The sequence below is a fragment of the Manis pentadactyla genome, chromosome Y (genome assembly GCF_030020395.1).
Source record: "Manis pentadactyla isolate mManPen7 chromosome Y, mManPen7.hap1, whole genome shotgun sequence".
Taxonomy (NCBI): Eukaryota; Metazoa; Chordata; class Mammalia; order Pholidota; family Manidae; genus Manis; species Manis pentadactyla.
Window position 1 is genome coordinate 24092140 of NC_080039.1, and position 22148 is coordinate 24114287.

The 22148-nt window shown below is 39.1% G+C and overlaps 1 protein-coding gene across 3 annotated transcripts in view; it reads right to left on the bottom strand.

The window, feature by feature from the left end:
* Positions 1 to 22148, bottom strand: part of LOC130682130 (probable ubiquitin carboxyl-terminal hydrolase FAF-X) — a 166398-nt gene that overhangs the window by 79968 nt on the left and 64282 nt on the right. For 2 of the 3 annotated variants that reach the window (XM_057496266.1, XM_057496267.1), the window contains exons 21-23: positions 13053 to 13183; positions 12575 to 12833; positions 469 to 488 (exon numbers count right to left, since the gene is read on the bottom strand). In XM_057496266.1, coding sequence (XP_057352249.1) covers positions 469 to 488; positions 12575 to 12833; positions 13053 to 13183 — 410 coding nt within the window. Of the gene's footprint in view, positions 1 to 468; positions 489 to 12554; positions 12834 to 13052; positions 13184 to 22148 lie in introns of all 3 variants that reach the window. The other variant, XM_057496265.1, reaches the window with a different exon arrangement.

The window sequence follows — 22148 nt, forward strand, 5'->3', positions numbered from 1 at the left end:
AACCAACCCAACAATATGCTACTTAATCACTGCCTCTGTCTCAGGATGTCATCTTTCTCCGTCTACATCAGTGTTCCTTATTTACAATAGAATTAATGGTGATCTGCATAAAAAGTATCCCAGATGCCCAACACTATAGACACCCTCTCTCACTTGCCTGTTAAAATATAATATTGCTCTGTAAACTCCAATTTCAGACTAATTCAATACTCTTCCTACAACAGGGTTCACTCTCACTTGAAGCAGGTGACAGCCCTCTGAACACATCTTTTACACGTCTCTGGGCAAAGCCTTTTCCTCTTTCCCAAAAGATTACTATGCTTGCTGTGAAATGACTGAGCAAAATGAGGGTACCAGATAAACAGACTTTCAATTTCTCATCCTCTCATCTTTAATTTATACCTCTCACTTTCTGTCACTCCAGTCTTTAAGCTGTTCCTTACTTTAGTTCAAAGGTTCTTTTGCTACCTGTGTTCTAATGTTTATCCCTCAAACTTGCTAAAAAGTCTGCACAGATTCACCACCCACCCTCTCTACCTTTCTTTCACAATCAAGTTTTGTTAAAGAAGTTCTTAAAAATACATGTTTTAAGGAATTTAAGACTTTGGGATGGTGGTTCCTGCTGTCACTAGTTTGGCAAATCATGTAGAAGTCTGATTTGGTGTAATGCTTCCTTCCAGTTACTCTCTTTAATGTCAATTAAGGGAAGCTGAAATTTTCATTTAATTTACTGTTCTACACATGTGATTTTCATCGTTCACAGTCAATACTTGAGGGTCTACTGGCCAGCTACTACTAAGTAAGATTTCAAATTAAAAAGATAGTATAGAGGACTCTGGGAAAAAAGATGGTGGAGTAGTAAGATTAAGGCAGAAACCTCCTGCAAAAAACACAGAGAACATGAAATTATAGCAAATATAACCAACCCTGAAAATAACATGAAGACTGCAGAACTACATACGCACATCAGGGAGGAAGGGAAGAAGAGGGGAAAGTGGCAAAGCTGATTATATGGTGGGACCTAAGCCCTCCTCCACAGGCAGGAGGAAGAGGAACAGAGCCGGGCGTGTGTAGGAACCCATGATTGCTGAACACCTGGCCCTAGAGATCTGGGAGCAGAAACCCACACTACATGGTGCTCTAGTAATTAGAGGGCCTGGACAAAACAGACAGGCTGAATGAACACTTGGAAGGCAGTGATTCCAGCTGTTTGTGGAGGATAGGCATGTTCTACTGGTCTCCCTGAGACAAAAGCAAAGAGGGAGTTGGAAAGGCTTCCTAGCAATGAGAGGAGCGCTAGATGGGTAAGGGTTACACAGAGCTCTCTGCTGAGGTTGGAAAAGGCAGGTGGAAAATACCTCCCCAGCCCACCCTCAGCCTAACAGCTTCGGAACTCTTGGGAGACAGGGAGGCTTTGTTCCCCTCCCCGGTAACTCAGCCCTGAGGCTCCTCCTTGCAGCACGTGGCCTGTGGATGGCCCACTTGGCTTGGAGGTGGTGTCATACTTTGCTGCCAGATAGGCAGGGGGAGACCCTCCCAGGTTTCATGGTCCTATACTGGGCCAACTGAGGATCTGCCCACAGAAGCCATACCCTGGAGGCTACTTCCTCCCGGCAAGCACTGGTTCCACCTGCCTGTGACCTGTGCTTTTGCTGCAGGCCAGGTGGAGAGCAGCTCTACTCACAGCAGCTCTATTGGTGCAGTCCTGAGGCTCTTCCCTCCACATGTGGTCTGTGAACAGCCCATTTACCCTGACACTGGTGTCACACCTCACTGCTGGGGAGTCACAGGGAGATGCTCTCAGCTTTCTCAGTCCTGTTTTGGCCAGCCAGCCCCAGGGGCTCCTTCCTCCCAGGAGGCGCCTGCCCTACTTGCCGGCAGATCATGCTATTGCTGCAGGTTGGGGAAAGGGTCGCTCCATTCAAAACAACTACAGCAGAGCAGCCCCATGGCTTCTCACTGTGTGTCAATGAGCTGACGGCTCACACAACCCATCTAAAATCAGGTCATTACAAGCTAGACCGAAAGGAACCCAGCCTACTGCACACCAACAGTTGGGGCTCCTGCACCGGAAAGCAAAATTGTTTAGAGATTCTGGGCACTAGAGGCATCCTGCATAAATCTACTACTCCATAAGAAACACTGAAAATATGAGATGACAGAGAAATTTGATCCAAACAAAACTGTAAGACCTAACATCAGGAAGAGGGCTGAGTGGAACTGAAATCACCAATCTTCTGGATAAAGACTTCAAAGTAGAAGTTGTAAACATGCTCATGGCTCTACAGAAAAATATTCAGGAAGTAAGGGAGCACACCTCAACAAAAAGACAACCTGCAAAAAAGTCACTCAGAGGTGAATAAAACAGTATCTGAAAAAAAAATGCAACAAGGGGATTTAATAGCAGGCTTTCACAGGATGAAGAAATGAAAAATAATCAGGAAATTAGGGAGCAAGTAAACAGTGAAGCCAAAAAACAGGAAAAAGAATCACTAGGAAAGAAAGAATAGTTTATTAAGAGAGCTTTGTGACAAAACCAAACGGAACAATATTAGCATAACAGGGGTACCAGAAGGAGAAAAGACAAACGGATAAGAAGTCTTTCTGAAGGGATAAAAACTCTCTTTGAAGAAGTAAGTGTTGGAACCTTCACCAATCTGGGGAAGGAAATTACACTCAGGTCACAGAAGAGAAGAAAAGCCCTAACAAAAGGATCCTTAGGAAGGCAACAACATGACATATAATAATTAAAATGGCAAGGATCAAGGACAGAGCACTGCAAACAGCCAGAGAGAAAAAAGGTAACTTATAAATGAAATCCAGTAAGGCTTTCAGCACACTGCTCAGCAGCAACCTTACAGGCCAGAAGGTAGTGGCATGATATGTTTAATGTAATGAAACTGAAGGACTTCCATCCAAGAACATTCTACCTGGCAAGAAAATCATTTAAATTTGAAGCAGGAAATCAACAATACTCAGATAAACAAAAGTTGGAGGAATACACCACCACTACTCCAGCCCTAGAGGATATGTTCAAGGGACTGTTCTAGATGAAAATGTTCCTAAGTCGAAATAGCTGTCACCAGTGAAAATAAACTCACAGTAAAGGTAGTAGACCAGTTCATTACCAGCAAATATGAAATTAAATCAACTACTCACAAAACCAGTCAAGGAATACACAAAAAGTGAGGAATATGACACCTAGTATGTAAGTGTGAAAGAGGAAGAAGGGAGGAAAAAAAAAGTACCTCTGGACTGTGTCTGAAATAGAGTACTCAGCAATTTAAGGCAGACAGTTAGATAGAAAAGAAGCTGCCCTTGAGCCTTTGGTAACCACAGATTTAAAACCTACAATGATAATGAGTACACATCAATCAATAATCACCTTTAATGTAAATGGACTAAGTGCACCAAGCAAAAGATATAGAGTGGTACAATGGATAAAGAAACCAGAACTGAGAGATGGCTCAGCATGGTGGTGAGAGTAGGGATGCGGAAATCTCCAAAAACCATACATATTTTTGAAACTACGACAGATACAACTATTCCTAAAAGAGAGACCAGAAGATACAGCACAATAGCCAGGCTACACCTACATCTGCGAGAATGCAGCATCTCACGAAAAGGGTAAGATACAAGTCGCGGCCTGGCAGGAAACGAGTGTTCCCCCGACCCCGGCTCACCGGTGGGAGAAAAGAAGTTGGAGTGGGGAGGGAGTGGAAGGGCAGGCCTGCTAAATAACCAGCCCTAGTAATCTGCACAGGGAGCAGAGACACACATTGCATGGTGTGCTGGACATTAGAGAAACAGAGGGTAGCTTCCGAGACAGACACTGCGAGCAGGTCCCCACAGCAAGCTGCCCTGGGAAAAGAGAGAAGCGGGCCCTTTTTAAATCTCTTAAAGGGACAAGGGCTTAACGGCGGAACAAAGTTGTCCCAGTACACTCTGCCCAGCAGGCTGGGAATCTTGAGAAACTTCCGGCCCCCTAACTCCCTGGGGAGTAAAGCAGCCCCGAAGCCCCTCACGGCGATAAGCACCATGCCATTCATTCCCCCTGGGCAGCACTGCAGGGAGACCGGCTGACCCGGCAGAGCTGTGGAGCAGCCGGAGAGTGGCCCCGCCAACGTCAACCACGCAGAGTCTCCTGCAAGCATGCAGCTAACTGGGACAGGCAGCGGAAGCTGGAGCAAGATCTGGAAGGCAGGAAGAGGCGCTGTTCTCAGGAGAACACACCAGCACGGGTGTGAAGCCCTGCCCCTGCAGTCCTCTAGGCTAGCCTGAGGGCGGCCCTGACTACCGCAGCTCAGATCATCCCAGAGACTGCTTCCCGATTATTAAACTCATATGTGGAGTATAAGAAACAAAGAAAAAGACTGAAGGAGCAAAACATCAGCAGACTCACAGAAACCAAGAATGGACTAACAGGAAAGGGACTGGGGAGGATGGCTGGGAAGGGAGAGACAAAGGGGGAAAAGGGGCATTATGATTAGCAGACATAATGTAGGGGGGAGGAATGGGGACAGCTCTACAACACAGAGAAGACAAGTAGAGATTGTATAGCATCTTACTATGCTGATAGACAGTGACTGTAATGGGGTATGGGGTGGGGACTTGAGGACGGGGGGGAGTCTAGTAACCATAGAATCTCAACATAATAAAGGCAATATATGACAAACCCACAGGCAACATTATATTCAACACGGAGAAGCTCAAAGCTTTTCACCCAAGATCAGGAAAAAGACAGGAACGCCCACTCTCTCCACTGTTATTCAACATAGTACTGGAGGTCCTACCCATGGCAATCAGACAAAACAAAGAAATAAAAGGACTCCAGATTGGTAAAGAAGAAGTCAAACTGTCACTATTTGCAGCTGAAATGATACTGTACAGAAAAAACCTAAAAGACTCTATTCCAAAACTACTAGAACTAATATATGAATTCAGCAAGGTTCCAGGATACAAAATCACTACACACAAATCTGTTGATTTCCTATACACCAAGGACGACCTAGCAGAAAAAGAAATCAGGAAAACAATTCCATTCATGATTGCATCAAAAAGAATAAAATACCTAGAAATAAACCTAACCAAGCAAGCAAAAGACCTATACCCTGAGAAGTACAAGACACTCTTAAGAGAAATTAAAGAGGACACTAACGAGTGGTAACTCATCCCATGCTCTTGGCTAGGTGGAATAATTTTGTCAAAACGAACATCCTGCCTAAGGCAATATACAGATTCAATGCAATCCCTATCAAAATACCAACAGCTTCCTTCAACGAACTGGAACAAGTAGTGTTAAAATTCGGGGCCAAAGACCCCGAAGAGCCGAGGCAATCCAGAGAAGGAGGAGTAAAGTTGGCAGGCCTCACTTCCCAACTTCAAGCCCTACTAAAGCCACAGTAATCAAGACAATTTGGCACTGGCACAAGAACAGACCCACAGACCAGTGGAACAGGATACAGAGTCCAGACATTAATCCACACGCACGTGGTCAACTAACGTACAATAAAGGAGCCACGGACATACAATGGGGAAATGACGGCCTCTTCAACAGTTGTTGTTGGCAAAACTGCCCAGCTACATGCAAGAGAATGAAACTGGATTATTGTCTAACCCCATACACAATAGTAAACTCGAAATGGATTAAAGACCTGGACGTAAGTCGTGAGAACTGTCCATAAAACTCTTAGGAAAAGACAGCCAAAAATCTCTTGGACACGGACATGAGTGACCTCTTCATGAACATGTCTCCCCAGGCAACAGAAACTAAAGCAAACATGAACAAGTGGGACTACTCCAAGCCGAAAAGCTTCTGTACAGCAAAGGACACCATTAGTAGAACAAAAAGGTAACCTACAGTATGGGAGAATGACATATCCAATAAAGGGTTGACATCCAAATTATATAAAGAGCTCACACACCTCAACAGGCAAAATGCAGATAAGCCAATCATAAAATGGGCAGAGGAGCTGAGCAGACACTTCTCCAAACAAATTCAGACCTCCACTAGGCACATGAAAAGGTGCTCCAAATCGCTAATCATCAGACAAATGAAAATTAAAACCACAGTACGATTATCAGCTCACACCAGTCAGGACGCCCACCATCCAAAAGAGAAACTATGAAAATGTAGGCGAGAATGTGGAGAAAGGGGAACCCTCCTACACTGCTGGTGGGAATGTAAGTTACTTCAATCACTGTGGAAAGCAGTATGTTTCCCACAGGAAAGGAGGTTACTCAAAGAACTCAAAATAGAAATACCATTAGACCCAGGAATTCCACTCCTAGGAATTTACCTTAAGAATGCAGCAGCCCTGCTTGAAAAAGACATAGGCACCCCTATGCTTACCACAGCGCTACCTACAATGCCTAGAATCAGAAGCAACCTAAGTGTCCAACAGTACATGAATGGATAAAGAGGATGTGGTAAATATACACAATGTAATATTATTCAGCCATAAGAAGAAAAGAAATCCTACCACTTGCAACAGCACGGATGGAGCTAGAGGGTATTTTGCTCAGTGAAAAAAGCCAGGTGGAAAAAGACAACTATCAAATGATTACACTCATGTGTGGTGAATAAAAAGAAAGGAAAAACTGAAGGAACAAAAGAGCAGCAGAATCACAGAACCCAAAACTGGACTAAGTTACCAAAGAGAAAGGGACTGAGGAGGATGGGTGGGAACGGAGGGATAAGGGGATAAAAAGGGCATTATCATTAGCAGATACAATATAGTGGGGGACTCATGGGGAAGACTGTACAACACAGAGAGGACAAGTAGTGATTCTATTGCATCACTACCCTGATGGAGAGTGACTGTAATGGGGTTTGTGGTCGGCACTCGATAATGGGGAGGAGTCTAGTAACCATGTTGCTCAGGTAACTGTACATTAATGATACAAAAATAAAGGAAGAAACAAGAACCATCTATGTGCTATCTACAAGAAACTCATCTCAGATTCAAGGACCTACATGGAATGTAAGTGAAGGAAGGGACAAAGATAGTTCACACGAATTATAGGCAGAAAAAAGCAGGAGTAGCAATACCAGTACGTGACTAAATAGATTTCAAAAGAAAACAAGTAACAAGATACAAAAAGGGCCTTACATAATGAGAAAGGGGTCAGTCCAACAAGAGGATGTAACCATTATAATCAGGCCCTCAAAAGAGGAGCACCTAAATATGTAAAACACAGAACCACAGAATTAAACAGGTGGACAGAATGCAACAAATTTGTATCAGGAGACTTTTAACACAGCACTCACACCAACAGATCAACTAGACAGAAAATAAAGAGACAGAGACTCTGAACACCACATTAGAACAGATAGACCTAACAGACATCTACAGAACAGTCTGCCCAAAAGCAGCCGTACACACATTCAAGTCCACGTGGGATATTTCCCAGCACAGATCACAGAGGCGGCCACAAAAAGACCCTCAATAAATTACAACAGACTGAAATTTTATCAAGCAGCCTCTCAGACCACAATGGTATGAAACTAGACATAAATTACACAGAGAATACAAAATAGTCTACAAACACATGGAGGCTAAGCAACATTCTTATAAATAATCAGTGGATCGATGATAAAATTAAGAGATCAAACAATATATGGAGACAAATGAAAACAAACAGCCCAAAACCTACGGGATGTGGCAAAGGCAGTTCTAAGAGGAAACTACACAGCAATATGTAGGCTCACCTCAAGAAAGAAGAACAATCCCAAATAAGAAGTCTAAACTCACAAAGCAACCAGAAAAGAAGAAGAAGTAAGGCCCAAACTCAGTGAGAGGGACATAATAAAGATCAGAGCACAAATAAAAATCTAGAAGAGCAAACCACAGAGCCTATCTGGAGCTGGTTCTTTGGGGAAATAAAAAAGATAAACCCCTAGCCAGATATACCAAGAAAAAAAGAAAATTTACACACATAAATATAATCAGAAATGAGAAAGGACACCATGGGTACACAAGGAATTATTAGAAAATACTATGAAAAATTCTATGTCAATAAATTGAATGACCTACTAGAAACGGACATTCTAGAAAAATGCAACCTTCCAAGACTGACCTAAGAAGAAACAGAAAATCTGAACAGACCAATACTAAGATTGAAGTTGAATTGGTAATCAAGGAAATACCTAGAACAAAAATTCCCAGCCAGATGGGCTTCATGGCTGAATTTTATCAAACATTTAAAGACCTAATACCCATCCTTCTTAAAGCATTTCAAAAAGTACAAGAGGAAGGAATACTCCCAAACTCATTCTACAAAACGAGCATCACTGCGATACCAAAACCAGACAAGGACACCACAAAAAAAGAAAATTAGAGACAAATATTCATTATGAACAGATGCACAAATCCTCAAGAAATTATTAGCAAACCAAATTCAAACACATATCAAAAAGATCAACCATCATGACCAAGTGAGATTTCTTCCAGGGAGGCAAGGATCATACAATATTTGAAAGTAAATCAGTATCACACATCACATCAACAAGGAGGATGACAAAAATCACACCATCGTCTCAATTGATGCTGTAAAAGCATTTGACACAGCTCAACATCTATTCATGAGTAAAACTCTCAATTAAATGGGCATAGAGGGTACATACCTCAACATAATTAAGGCCATACACAACAAACCCACGGTCAAAATAATCCTTTTAAGAGCAAAACGCTGAAAGGTTTTCCTCTAACATCAGGAACAAGACAAGGATGCCCACTCTGACCACTTGTGTTCAACATAAAAGTGGCTGGAGATCCTAGCCACAGCAAAAAAAATCACCAAGAGACAAAGGCATCAAAATTGATAGGGAAGAAGTTAAACTGTCACTATTTGTAGATGACATGGTGTTATATGTAGAGAACCCTAATGACACCACCAAAAATAGTTAGAACTAATAACTGAATTCAGCAAAGTTACAGGATATAAAATTAATACACAGAAATATGGTACATTCCTTTATAGTAGCAACATATTAGCAGAAAGAAAAAACAGGAAAACAACCCCATTTACAACTGCATCAAAAAGAATAAAATACCTGGGAATAAACTTAACCAAGGAGGTGAAATACCTTTACTCTGAAAACAAGGTACTCGTGAGAGAAATTAAGACACCAATAAATAGAAATCTATCCTGTGCTCATGGACAGGAAGAATTAATATCGTCAAAATGGCCATCTTGCCCAAAGTAATTTACAGATCCAATGCAATACCTATGAAAATACCAATGGCATTTTTCAAGATCTAGACAGAATAATCATAAAATTAAGTGTGAAACCACAAAAGACCTTGAACAGCCAAAACAATCCTGAGAAGGAAGAACAAAGCTGGGAGGGATTACACTCTCTAATTTCAAGCTCTACTACAAAGCCACAGTAATCAAAACAGTTTGGTAATGGCACAAGAACAGACCCATAGATGAATGGAAAGGAATAGAGAGCTCAGAAGTAAATCCACACACATATGGTCAATTATAAGTTATGTTAAAGGAGCCATGAATATACAATGGGGAAAAGTCAGCCTCTTGTGTTGGCAAAACAGGACAGCCATATGTAAAAGAATGAACTGGATGATTGTCTAACATTATACACAAAAGTAAAACTCAAAATGGATCAAAGACCTGAATGTAAGTCATGATGCTATAAAACTCTCAGAAAGAAACATAGGTAAGAATCTCTTGAACATAAACATGAGCAACCTTTACCTGAACACATCTCCTTGGTGAGGGAACAAAATAAAAAATGAACAACTGGGACTACGACAAACTGAAAAGCTTCTGTACAGCAAACAACACCATCAGCAGAACAATATGGCATCCTGCAGTATGGAAGAATGTATTTCTAAATGATTCATCTGATAAGGAGTTAATATCCAAACTACGTAAAGACTTCACATGCCTTAACACTCCGTAACATACAACCCGATGGAAAAATTGGGTGAAGCATCTGAACAGATACTTCTCCAAAGAAATACAGATGGCCAATAGGCACATGTAAGGATGCTCCACATTGCTAATCATCAGGGAAATGAAAAATAAAACCACAATGAGTTACCACATCACACCACTTAGGAAAGCCACTATCCAACAGACAATGCTATCCAAGAAACAACAAATGCTGGCAAGGACGTGGAGAAAGGGGAGCCTTCTGACACTGTTCATGGGAATGGAAATTGGTTCAACCACTGTGGAAAGTAATATGCAGATTTCTCAAAAAACTAAAACAGAGATACCATTTTACTCAGTAATTCCACTTCTAGGAATTTACCTGAAGTAATCAAGACCACTGATTCAAAAAGACGTATGCACCCCTATGCTTATTGCTGCACTGTATACAATAGCCCATATATGGAAGCAACCTAAGTGTCCTTCAGTACATGAATGGATAAAGAAGATGTGGTACAAATCCACAATGGATTACTATTCAGCCATAAGAAGAAAACAAATCCTACCATTTGCAACAACACGGATGGAGCTAGAGGGTATTATGCTCAGTGAAATAAGCCAGATGGAGAAAGACAAGTACCAAATTATTTCACTCATTTGTGGAGCATAAGCAGGAAGCAAAAGAGAAGGAACAGAACAGCACTAGACCATAGACACCATGAAGGGAGTTGTGGTTACCAAAAGGGAGGGCTGGGATGGGTGCGGGGGGTGAGAGAAGGGGACTAAGGGGCACAATAATGCAATCACGATCCATGTTGGTCATGGGACGGTAGTACTTATGGAGAACACAGGTAATGATGTAATGACTCTGTAATATCTGAGTTCAATGACGAACAGTGACCACACTGGAGGTGGTGAGGACTGATAGTATAGGTGAATGTTGAAGCAATGTATTGTGAATTTGAAACCATCACAAGATTGTGTATCATTGATGCTTTAATTAAAAACAAAAAGATCATATTATGTAGATTTAAGAACAAAAAATATTACAAAAAATAAAAAGGAACACCAAGTTGAAATAATTTGTCACAAAGACATAACAATCATAAATGTAGATGTACCAAACAATACTTGAAAAATACATGAAAGGAAATTTGACAAATCTAAAGAGAAAAATAGACAAACCCACAATTACAGATGGAAAAATTTTTCTAATCTGTTCTTCCATCCTTTAACTATTTATTCATGAATATATGTATGTAAGAAGTACAGATTTATTATGAGTGTTCGTAAACTGAACACACCTATATAACCACCACCCAAATAAAGAAAGAGGCTAGTTCTCCAGAAAACTCCCTTATGCCTCCTTTTAATCACCATCTCTGCCCCATTTTTTCCTATCTTACTGCACACTATAGGTCTTTAGCACCATGTGGATGATCTTGTTGGTAACAGATAGGCTAAGCCATTCTAGTCCTCTCACAACTGTTCAGGACTGGTGTTCTTCCATTTTACAGTTGGAAATGTTTAACATGACTCTTAATTATTGCTAGAATAAGTAGACCGAAAAAAAAGTTAGAAGAGCAGAAAGAATAGGTGCAGTCTGTTTACTCACTGAGCTATTCTGAGGTCATTTTTCTTATTTGGACCAAATTATTTTACCTCTTCAGATTTACACTTTTTAAAATTTTTTTAGATTTTAATTTTGACTTACAAAATAGGAAGTCAACAGTAGGCTATTAGTCAAGTTTTTGGTGGATCAAAAGTTACACACAGATTTTTGACTGTGTTGGGCTGGCAGGGGTATCAGTGCTCCTAAACCCCTGTATTCTTCAAAGGTTAACTGTGCGAATAACCATTAAGTACACATTACTTTGTTTCAATAATTATCAGTAAAAGGCCAACTTGTTTCACTGTATCAATACACATTAACTGTGCCTACCTCCCCAGAATTATTTTAGAAAATCCCAGGCAGTTTATTTTATTTGAAATGCCTTAGCATGATTCTTTCTTTGAAACAAAATCTACAACACTATAATCCTACGTAAAATAATGAAAATTCTAAATATCATAGGTGTAGCCATTATTCAAATTTCCCTAAGAATCAAGCTCATTTCTAAAATTATTCACCCCAAACCATTTTACCTTCAGCCGGTAATTTAATAAAACTTTCACTTGTAATGTAAATAAAAGAACTCAAAAGTTAGTGCGAACTGGACGCTACATTCTATCCACGCATTAAATCTCAGCATATCTTAAGAAAATTCAATGACATGTATCAAGGATGATACCTTGATGCATGTCCAAGAGTCTTTGTTAGTTGTGGTGGTTATGTTAGTCACGGCAGAGGAGAGATGGGCAACATGCTGATTAAATATTTCTGTTACCATTACTGTTTTTTAAATATCTTTCAGGTATGAATTAAAATATTCAGCTACAGTTTTTATGAGACAAACAACTGAAGCTCAAAAAGGATGTAAAGGGATGAGGCGTCCTCTGAGATTAATATAATCCTTAAAGAATACCTATACATTTCAGTACAAATACAACAACATATTGACTTAAATTTGCATTCTCTAAAGAGCCACTGAGAAGTTAAATTTTAAAAAATTAAGTATTAAACACAACTCGTTTTAAAGATTTTAAAAATTTACCGTTTTTATGGTATCTGCACCATCTGCAGCTGGCTGACATGCTTCTGCTATAGCTCGAACATGGCCACTGCCAATGGCAGTTAACAACAGTTTAGCTATTTTAAGACTATTGAAGTAAGCACCTCTCCGAGTTTCCGTATCTGTATTTGGCAGGAAGTTATTACTTGTTAGCATACTCAGTACAAGGGATAAGCCACCACTTTTCAAGAAGTGAAACTGAAAGTCAGGGGAATCATCTGCCAAAGATGCACCAGCAGGCATTAACAGGACATAAACTACCTAGAAAGAAAAGGGGGCGTGGGATGAAAACTGCATTAAAGGGTAATAAAAAATGAATCTATAACTTCCATTTCCTTTATTGAAACTAAGAAATTCTTCACTGTTTCACATAATAATTTGAAACAATTAACTAATTCAAATTATTTCAAAATCTTACATATGTTCTTCATATCACTGTATGATGTAGAAATTATAGTTTTGAATAGGAAAAACACCAACCTCTGTTAGGTATAGCACTCTGGAGGCAGAAGGACCACAGAAAAGTGAATCAAGAGACGGTTCAAGGATATTTTCTCCAAGTTTTGCATGGTCCAAACAAACAGTTCTTAATTTTCCTATTGTTATGCTATCTGTCAAAAAAACCAGACACAGCCCAGAGTAAAATACAATATATAATGTTCTTTTAAAAACAATTTAATTAACTCTTCATTAAGGTGTCATTATTATGCACTCTTATGAAGGTTCCACAAGAAAAACAATGTGGTTTTTACATTTACCTTTATTACTGAGTCCCCCGCCATACCCCATTGCAGTCACTGTCCATCAGTGTAGTAAGGCAATACATATGTTCTTAACATCTCACATTTGATACATTCAAGAGTTTATTTTGAATATGGAACATCAATAAATATCATTTCTGAGATCAAATGTTACAAGACAACCAGTACTGGACTCCCGAATGATCAACTAGGGCTCTTTAATCACCAACCAAAATACAAAGGCAACAGTTTCCTATCTAGAGACCTCAAATCAACACGTGCTTCATCTACTGGAAAAAGAAAAAGAAAACAAAAACCCCACACTGAAGAGGAATTCGTTTTTGAAACTCAAATAACACAAGCTCCTCCCACCAAGGTCTCAATGATTTGCCTCTTATTATGCTTGAACTGTTGATCCTTTAATGAAATAAAATTAAATAACTTTCAAGAGAAGATGTAACTTAAAAACAAAACAGCGTAAGAGACTGTTTCCTAAAGTATACCTAGAAGTTAGGAAAAGCTTGTATTTCCTTTCATATTACAGAGACAATTGGGCATAGAAAAACCCACAAACGCATAATCAGAAGACACAATAAAAAGATAATCCCCTCTTGGAAAAACAAATGATTCTGTATTAGAGATTACTGCTTACATACAATGCCCAAAGTGCAAGTAACAAGAGGAAAAATAAGTAAGAGGGACTATGTCAAAACTAAGTCTTTTGTGCATCAGAGGATACTACTTGGAGAGTGAAAACAGAACGCCCAGAATGGGAGGAAGTATTCGTAAATCAAAGAGGACTTGTATCTGAATGTATCAAGAACATTTACAATGGAGTAAGACAGATAATCTAATTAAAAATACAAGCAAAGGCTGTGACTAGATACTGCTCCAAGACACACATATGGCTCATAAGCACATGAAAAAATACTCAGCATCATTAGCCAACAGGGACAGATCAAAGCCATAACGAGAGGCCACTTAAAAACACAACTATGATGAGAAGATGATGATATTAAAAACAGTGACAGGTATTGGTGAAAACTGGTGATACGAATTAGGACCCCTGTATCTTACTTGAGAGAACAGAAAAATGGGGCACCCACTTTTAAGTACAATTTGGCACTTCCCTGATGTCACACACAAGATTACTGTTATTGACCAGCAATTTCTCTCCCAAGTCTACATCCAAGAAAAGTGCAAGTATATGCCCAGACCAAAACTTGTGCAAAATTGTCCATACCAGCATTATTAATAATAGCCTAAACAGGGGAACATTAGGCATATGCTGACAGATGAATTGATCAACAAAAATTTGTTGCTGAGGTAGGGTAGGGACATGGGACAAGCATTATGATTAATTGTTTTTGCCTATACCTAAAAATGTATATATTTTGCAAGTCTTACTACACTGATGGACAGTGACTGCAATGGGGTATGGTGGGGGACTCAATAATAAAGGTAAATACTGATATATAAAAAGTACAGTAAGAACAAGAGAGAGTACATCTGAGGCTGATTCATTCTATTTTAAACACCAGTCAGTAAAAGGGGTTAGATTACTAACATACTTTATGGCAATCAGACAGTAACAGACTATTTTAAGGCAAGGCAAGCACTCCTAAATGACATGTCCCCACTGCTTGAGAATAACCACTATTGTAGAGAAGAACAGGATCAATAAATTCCTTGTGTTTTAAGTTTATCTGACAGAATATCTAGAGGACATTCTACAGACAACATAATGTCTCCCACAATAGACAGACATTCATGAGACCACTTGTCAAGCCTGCACCTCCACCACCCATAGTCTATTGCCCCACTCCTGAAACCCTTAAAAATCCGAATTCTAAGCCTTAAAGTGCATCTCCTCTTTGGGGTTGCCTGCACTCCCCTTTCTTCAAGTGTGTACTTTTGCCTGAAATAAAGACTTCTTACTGCTCAACCTAACTGTGTTTTGTCTCTTCACTTTTCCAGTAGAAGTGTTCTTGCCACTTCGCCATTTCACATCCTATTTTCTGGACTTCAGTACAAGTCTTCATGCTCCTTTTTTTTTACTTCAAACAAGTAGAGAGGGACTACTGAGATCTCTGATTTTGACTTGCAGGTACTTGCCACCTGAGTGACCGGGACAGGGCTGCAGCTGTATGATCATGCTCTTTAGCAGCCTGCCTGAAAATCTCCTGATTGCCTTTTGTAAGTTATCAGAACATAATCTCACTACATCCAGTGCTCTGTGCCTCCCCAAAATCCTGGGGTGGTAGGGACTTAGTTCTCGTGCCATATGGATTCAGGATCACACCAGATACCAGGTGACCCTGGCTTTAGGAGTTAGCAAAAGATTTTCCATGAACGGAAGAGGAGTTCAGTGAACTTCCCTGTCCTCCCTCTGCTCTTCCTTCTCTCTGCTGCCTGTGTGGCTGCTGCTCTCGTTTTAATGAATTCCTTCCTTACCTACACTTGTCTGACCTGCTCAAGAGTTCTTTCCCGTTCAAAGTCAAGAGCCCTCCCCTGAACGGTTTGAAGTTTCCCCTAGTGCACAGGGAGCTAGCCCGAAATTACAAGCCTACAGTGGAATAGACTCAGCCTTAAAAAGAAAGGAAATCAAATCGGCCATACTTTACACATGGATGAATTTTAAGGACATCAGGCGAAATGAACAAGCCACTAGTCACATAAAAAGAGAGACTGTATGAGACCACTTATATAAGGTATGCAGAGAAGTTAAAACCTCATTAATTAAGTGGAATACTGGTTGCTAGGAGCTAGGAGAAGAGGATAAATGGAGAATTTTTGTTTAATGGGTATAGAGTTCCAGTTTTTTAAGCGGGAAAAGTTTTGGAGGTTTCCTGCACAATAGAAATACACTTAATAAAAAATAACACATTAAGACAGTAAAGTTTTTGTTAAAGTGAATTGTACCAAAATATTTTTTAAATGACATGATAACGAGAAAGCATACAAAGCCCAATTCGACAGAATGTACAAAAAACAACTGGTTAGTTTTCAAAAGTATCAAAGATGTTAGACATTCTGATCTACATAAAGTCTTCTATGGATACATAAAAGAATATCCTTGTTCTCTGGAAACACAAAATGAGGTGTATTATGTTATGTAGCTTTAAATTTAGTACAATATAAAAAGTTGGCTTTGTAATAATGAAAAATTATTTCAGTGGAAACAAGTGGCCATGTAGGGAAGAGAACGAAACAGGAAACCTATCAATAATAGCAGAAAACAAGTAATACAGCCTGTCGTACACAAACACACTTCTGAACACTAATTAGGTCATATTCAATTGGCAAACAGGGGAATAATGACAGTATAATACAGAAGTTTAGCTTGTTCAGATAAGAGTTCCCTGAAGAAGGGGAGCCAGAACAGTGACACGTAAGTAACATTCAAATAAGAAGAAAAAAAAGGCATTAGCTTGACAGCTACACTTGTTCAAGCTCTTTCAGCTCTACCATAAGAAAATTATTCCCATCTTTGTATTGCTCTTGACCCACACTTCCTTCTATGTCCCCCTTTTTTCAGATTTCCACTTTCATTCAGTGGCCTTACCTCTATGGTATTTATTCCTCTTTTACCATTTCGAAATGTTTAATACATATCAAAAGAGTACATATACAGTACACTGAGATTACTGAGTGGGCAGTCCAGGTTATCTCTAAAAGACACGAATTATTGTTTTTAGTAGTGCTTTGCTTAAATTTTATGTGGAAGGAATCCAAAAGCAACAGGATACACTTTCTTCTCAAGTGCACATGGAACATTTTCAAGAACAGATCATACACTAGGCCACAAGAAGAACCTCAATAAATTCCAAAACACTGAAATTGTACCAACCAGCTTCTCAGATCACAAAGGTATGAAACTAGAAATAAATTACAGAAAGAAAACGAAAAAGCCCACAAACACATGGAGGCTTAATAACATGCTCCTAATCAATCAATGGATCAGTGACCAAATAAAAACAAGAGATCAAGCAATATACAGAGACAAATGACACCCATAATTCAATAACACAAAATCTGTGGGACGCAGCAAAGGCAACGCTAAGAGGGAAATATATTGCAATACAGGCCAACCTCAGGAAAGAAGGACAATCCCAAATGAACACTCTAAACTAACAATTAATCAAACTAGAAAAGGAAGAACAAATGAGGCCCAAAGTCAGTAGAAGAAGGGACATAATAAAGATTAAAGCAGAAATGAATAAATTTGAGAAGAATAAAACAATTGAAAGAATCAATGAAAGGGGGGGCTGATTCTTCAAGAAAATAAACAAAAAAGATAAACCCTAGCCAGACTTATCAAGAAAAAAAGAGTCTCCACACATAAACAGAATCAGAAATAAGAAAGGAAAAATCACTACGGATAACACAGAAATACAAAGAATTATGAGAGAATACTATGAAAAATTATATGGTACAAACTGGATAACATAGAAGAAATGGACAACTTTCTGGAAAAATAAAACCTTCCAAGGCTGACCAAGGAAGAAACAGAAAATCTGAATAGACCAAATACCAACAAAGAAACTGAACTGGTAACCAAAAAACTAGCTAAGAACAAAACTCCTGGACCAGATGACTTCACCACTGAATTTTATCAAACATTTAGTGAAGACCTAACACCCATCCTCCTTAAAGTTCTCCAAAAAGTAGAAGAGGAGGGAATACTCCCAAACTCATTTTAGGAAGCCAACATCACTCCAATACCAAAACCAGACAAAGACCCCACAAAAAAAGAAAATTACAGACCAATATCCCTGATGAACACACATGCAAAAATACTCAACAAAATATTAGCAAACAGAATTCAAAAATACATCAAAAGGATCATCTACCATGATCAAGTGGGATTCATCCCAGGGATGCAAGGATGGTACAGCATCCAAAAATCCATCATCAGCCACTACCATCGACAAAAAGAAGGACAAAAACCACATGAACCACATGATCATCTCCATAGACGCTGGAAAAGCATTCGACAAAATTCAACATTCATTCATGATAAAATCTCTCAACAAAATGGGTACAGAGGGCAAGCGCCTCAACACAATGAAGGCCATATATGACAGACACACAGCTTTTCCTTTAAGATCGGGAACAAGACAAGGACGCCCACTCTCCCCACTTTTATTCAACATAGTTTTGGAGGTCCCAGCCATGGCAATCAGACAATACAAAGAAATACAAGGCATCCAGATTGGAAAGGAAGAAGTTAAACTGTCCCTGTCTGCAGACTACATGATACTGTACATAGGAAACCCTGAAGAATCCACTCCAAAACAACCAGATCTAAAATCTGAATTCAGCAAAGTTGCAGGATACAAAATTAATACACAGAAATCTGTTGCTTTCCTGTACACTAATGATGAAATAGCAGAAAGAGAAATCGGGACAACAATTCCATTCACAATTGCATCAAAAAGAATAAAATACCCAAGAACAAACCTAACCAAGCAAGTGAAAGACCTATACCTGCAAACTACGGGGCACTCTTAAGAAAAATTAAAGAGGACAGTAATAAATGGAAATTCATTCCATGCTCTTGGCTAGGAAGAATTAATATTGTCAAAATGGCCATCCTGCATAAAGCAATAAACAGATTCACTGCAATCCCTATCAAAGTACCTACAGCATTCTTCAATGAACTAGAGCAAATGGTCCTAAAATTCAATTGGAATGACAAAAGACCCTGAATAGCCAAAGCAATCCTGAGACGGAAGAATAAAGCAGGGGGAGTTGCGCTTCCTGACTTCGAGCTCTACTACAAAGCCACTGTAATCAAAACAATTTGGTACTGGCGCAAGAACAGACCCATAGACCAGTGAAACAGGATACAGAGTCCAGATATAAACCCAAGCATATATGGTCAATTAAAATACGATAAAGGAACCATGGGTATACCATGGGGAAAGGACAGCCTCTTCAACAGCTGGTGTTGGCAAAACTGGACAGGTACATTTAAGAGAATGAAACTGGAATACTGTCTAACCCCATACACAAAAGTAAACTCAAAATGCATCAAAGACCTGAATGTAAGTCGTGCAACCAAAAAACTCTAATCTATTAGACATAAACATGAGCAACTGCTTCATGAACATTTCTCCCTGGGCAAGGGAAACAAAAGCAAAAATGAAAAAGTGGGACTATACCAAACTAAAAAGCTTCTGTAGAGCAAAGGACACCATCAGTAGAACACAAAGACATCCTACAGTATGGGAGAATATATTCATAAATGACATATCTGATAAAGGGTTGACATCCAAATTACATAAAGAGCTCACACAGCTCAACAAACAAAAAGCAAACAAACCAATTAAAAAATGGGCAGACGACCTGAACAGACACTTCTCCAAAGAAGAAATTCAGTTGGACAACAGGCACGTGAAAAGATGCTCCACATCGCTAATCATCAGAGAAATGCAAATTAAAACCACAATGAGATATCACCTCACACCAGTTACGATGGCCAACATCCAAAAGTCAAACAACAAATGTTGGCGAGGATGTGGAGAAAGGCGAACCCTCCTACACTGCTGGTGGGAATGTAAACTAGTTCAACCATTGTGGAAAGCAATACAGAGGCTCCTTTAAAAACTCAAAGTAAAAATACCATTTGACCCAGGAATTCCACTCCTAGGAATTTACCCTAGGATTGCAACAGCTCCGCTTGAGAAAGACATATGCACTACTACGTTTATCACAGCACTATTTACAACAGCCAAGAAATGGAAGCAATGTCAGTGTCCATCAGTAGATGAATGGATAAAGAAGATGTGGTACATATACACAATGGAGTACCTCAGCCATGAGAAGAAAACAAAGTGTACCATCTGCAACGACATGGATGGAGTGAGAGGGTATTACACTCAGTGAAATAAGTCAGATGGAGAAAGACAAGTACCAAATGATTTCACTCATCTGTGGAGTATAAGAACAAAGTGAAAACGGAAGGAACAAAACAGCGGCAGACTCACAGAACTCAAGAATGGACTAACAATTATCAAAAGGAAAGGGACTGGGAAGGATGGGAGGGAATTGAGGGATAAGAGGGAAAGAAAACGGGGCATCATGATTAGCACACATAATGTAGCAGGGGGTAGGACACGGGAAATGTAGTATATACAGAGAAAACAAGTAATGATTCTTTAACATCTTAGTACGCTGACGGACTGTGACTGTAATGGGGCATATGGGGGGATATGATAATAGGGGGAGTCTAGTAATCATAATACTGTTCATGTAATTGTACATTAATGATATCAAAATAAATTAAAAACAATTGTTTTATGTGGAAGGACAACCTTAAGAAGTGATGCAGGTCAGGCTCTGTGAGAGAATATGGAGAAGAATGCTAATAGAGAGGTAAGATTAATTATAGGATTAATCAAGTAAGAATACCTATGAAAGGATAAGATGGAATGAGGTTTGTCACTGCCAGAAGTTAAGTTTCAAATATAAAAAGAGAGAAAACAAAAGTAGACTCAAGTATTGGACTGTACTTAGGAGCATTGGTGTGATCGCATCATTTTTGTGTAGACAGATACATAGACTTTCATACAGCAGGGGAGAAAATGAGCATATGTATATATACATATATGTAATTCCTACTTCTGTTTACTGTGAGGAGATGCGAGCAGCAACATATATGTTAACGCAATGAACACTTAGCACCCACGACTTAGCTTCTACAGATCATTTAACACTAGTAGTAACTGGGTTTCAAAAAAATGGCTGATTCCAGAGCTGGAGTAGGGAAATCTGTTCATTTGGTAGATAAAAAATAAAAGCCACTTAACTTTAATAAGGACATTAAGTATGGCCGATTGCAGCAGTTGAAGAAATATGTACACAGAAAATAAACTTCTTTAAAAGTATTAGTCTTTTGGCAAGAAAAAATTACAGAGTTGAGAGCATTGGAGATGTTGTAAGTTAAAAAAAAAAGGCACTAGAAACAGTGGTGATCATAATATAACTGTCGAATATTGTGCATATAATCAATGCTACTCAATTATCCATTCATAAGTAACTGAATGGCAGATTCTGTCATACATATTTTTACCACAGTAAGAAAATAAAAACAAAAATGACTCATTTTTCCTGGTCCATGATGAGCTGATAGATTAATGCTGCTGCTCAGTAGTTGCTTAGGCTGAGTCAACGTCAACTCTTTAGTGACTAAAATACAACCTGCATATAACAACTACGTAAGTAAATATTTTCAAGGAAGTTGAGAAAACACTACTTCAGTACAACATGAGTGGAATCTGCTAAAATGTTAACTTTGCATGGAAACAGTACATGTGAAACAGAAAAAGACTGAGGAAGAAAGATTTACAAAGCTTGTGCAATAAGGTATGTGTATACCATATAGTCATTCACTGACTGTACTATTAATTAGCAAATACTCTGTGGAAAGAATCTGACCCTATCACGTGTATTCAATCAGTAGAGTCCACAGTGAATTTCACTTACTTGTACGGGTGTAACCATCTTTAATTTCATGAATTTTTGTTGGAAATAAAATCTGTCTGAGTCTCTTGACTCGCCTTAATACAGAACAATTCAGTACTTTACAGCAATAAAATTTTACTGGTCTTTGTAACACAGGCTCTGGAGTGCATTTTTTTTTTTAACAATATGAGGTTTAATGGATCACAAATGTCCTATCACAGCAGGAACACTGGAAATGTCCAAAAAAAAAAAAAAAAAGTAACGGAACCATATGTGAAGTAACAGGGGAGAAAAACCACAAAAACATTACAACAAATAGGTAAAAAATGTTGTTATATCAACTTAATTTAAAAAAAAAAAAACGTAG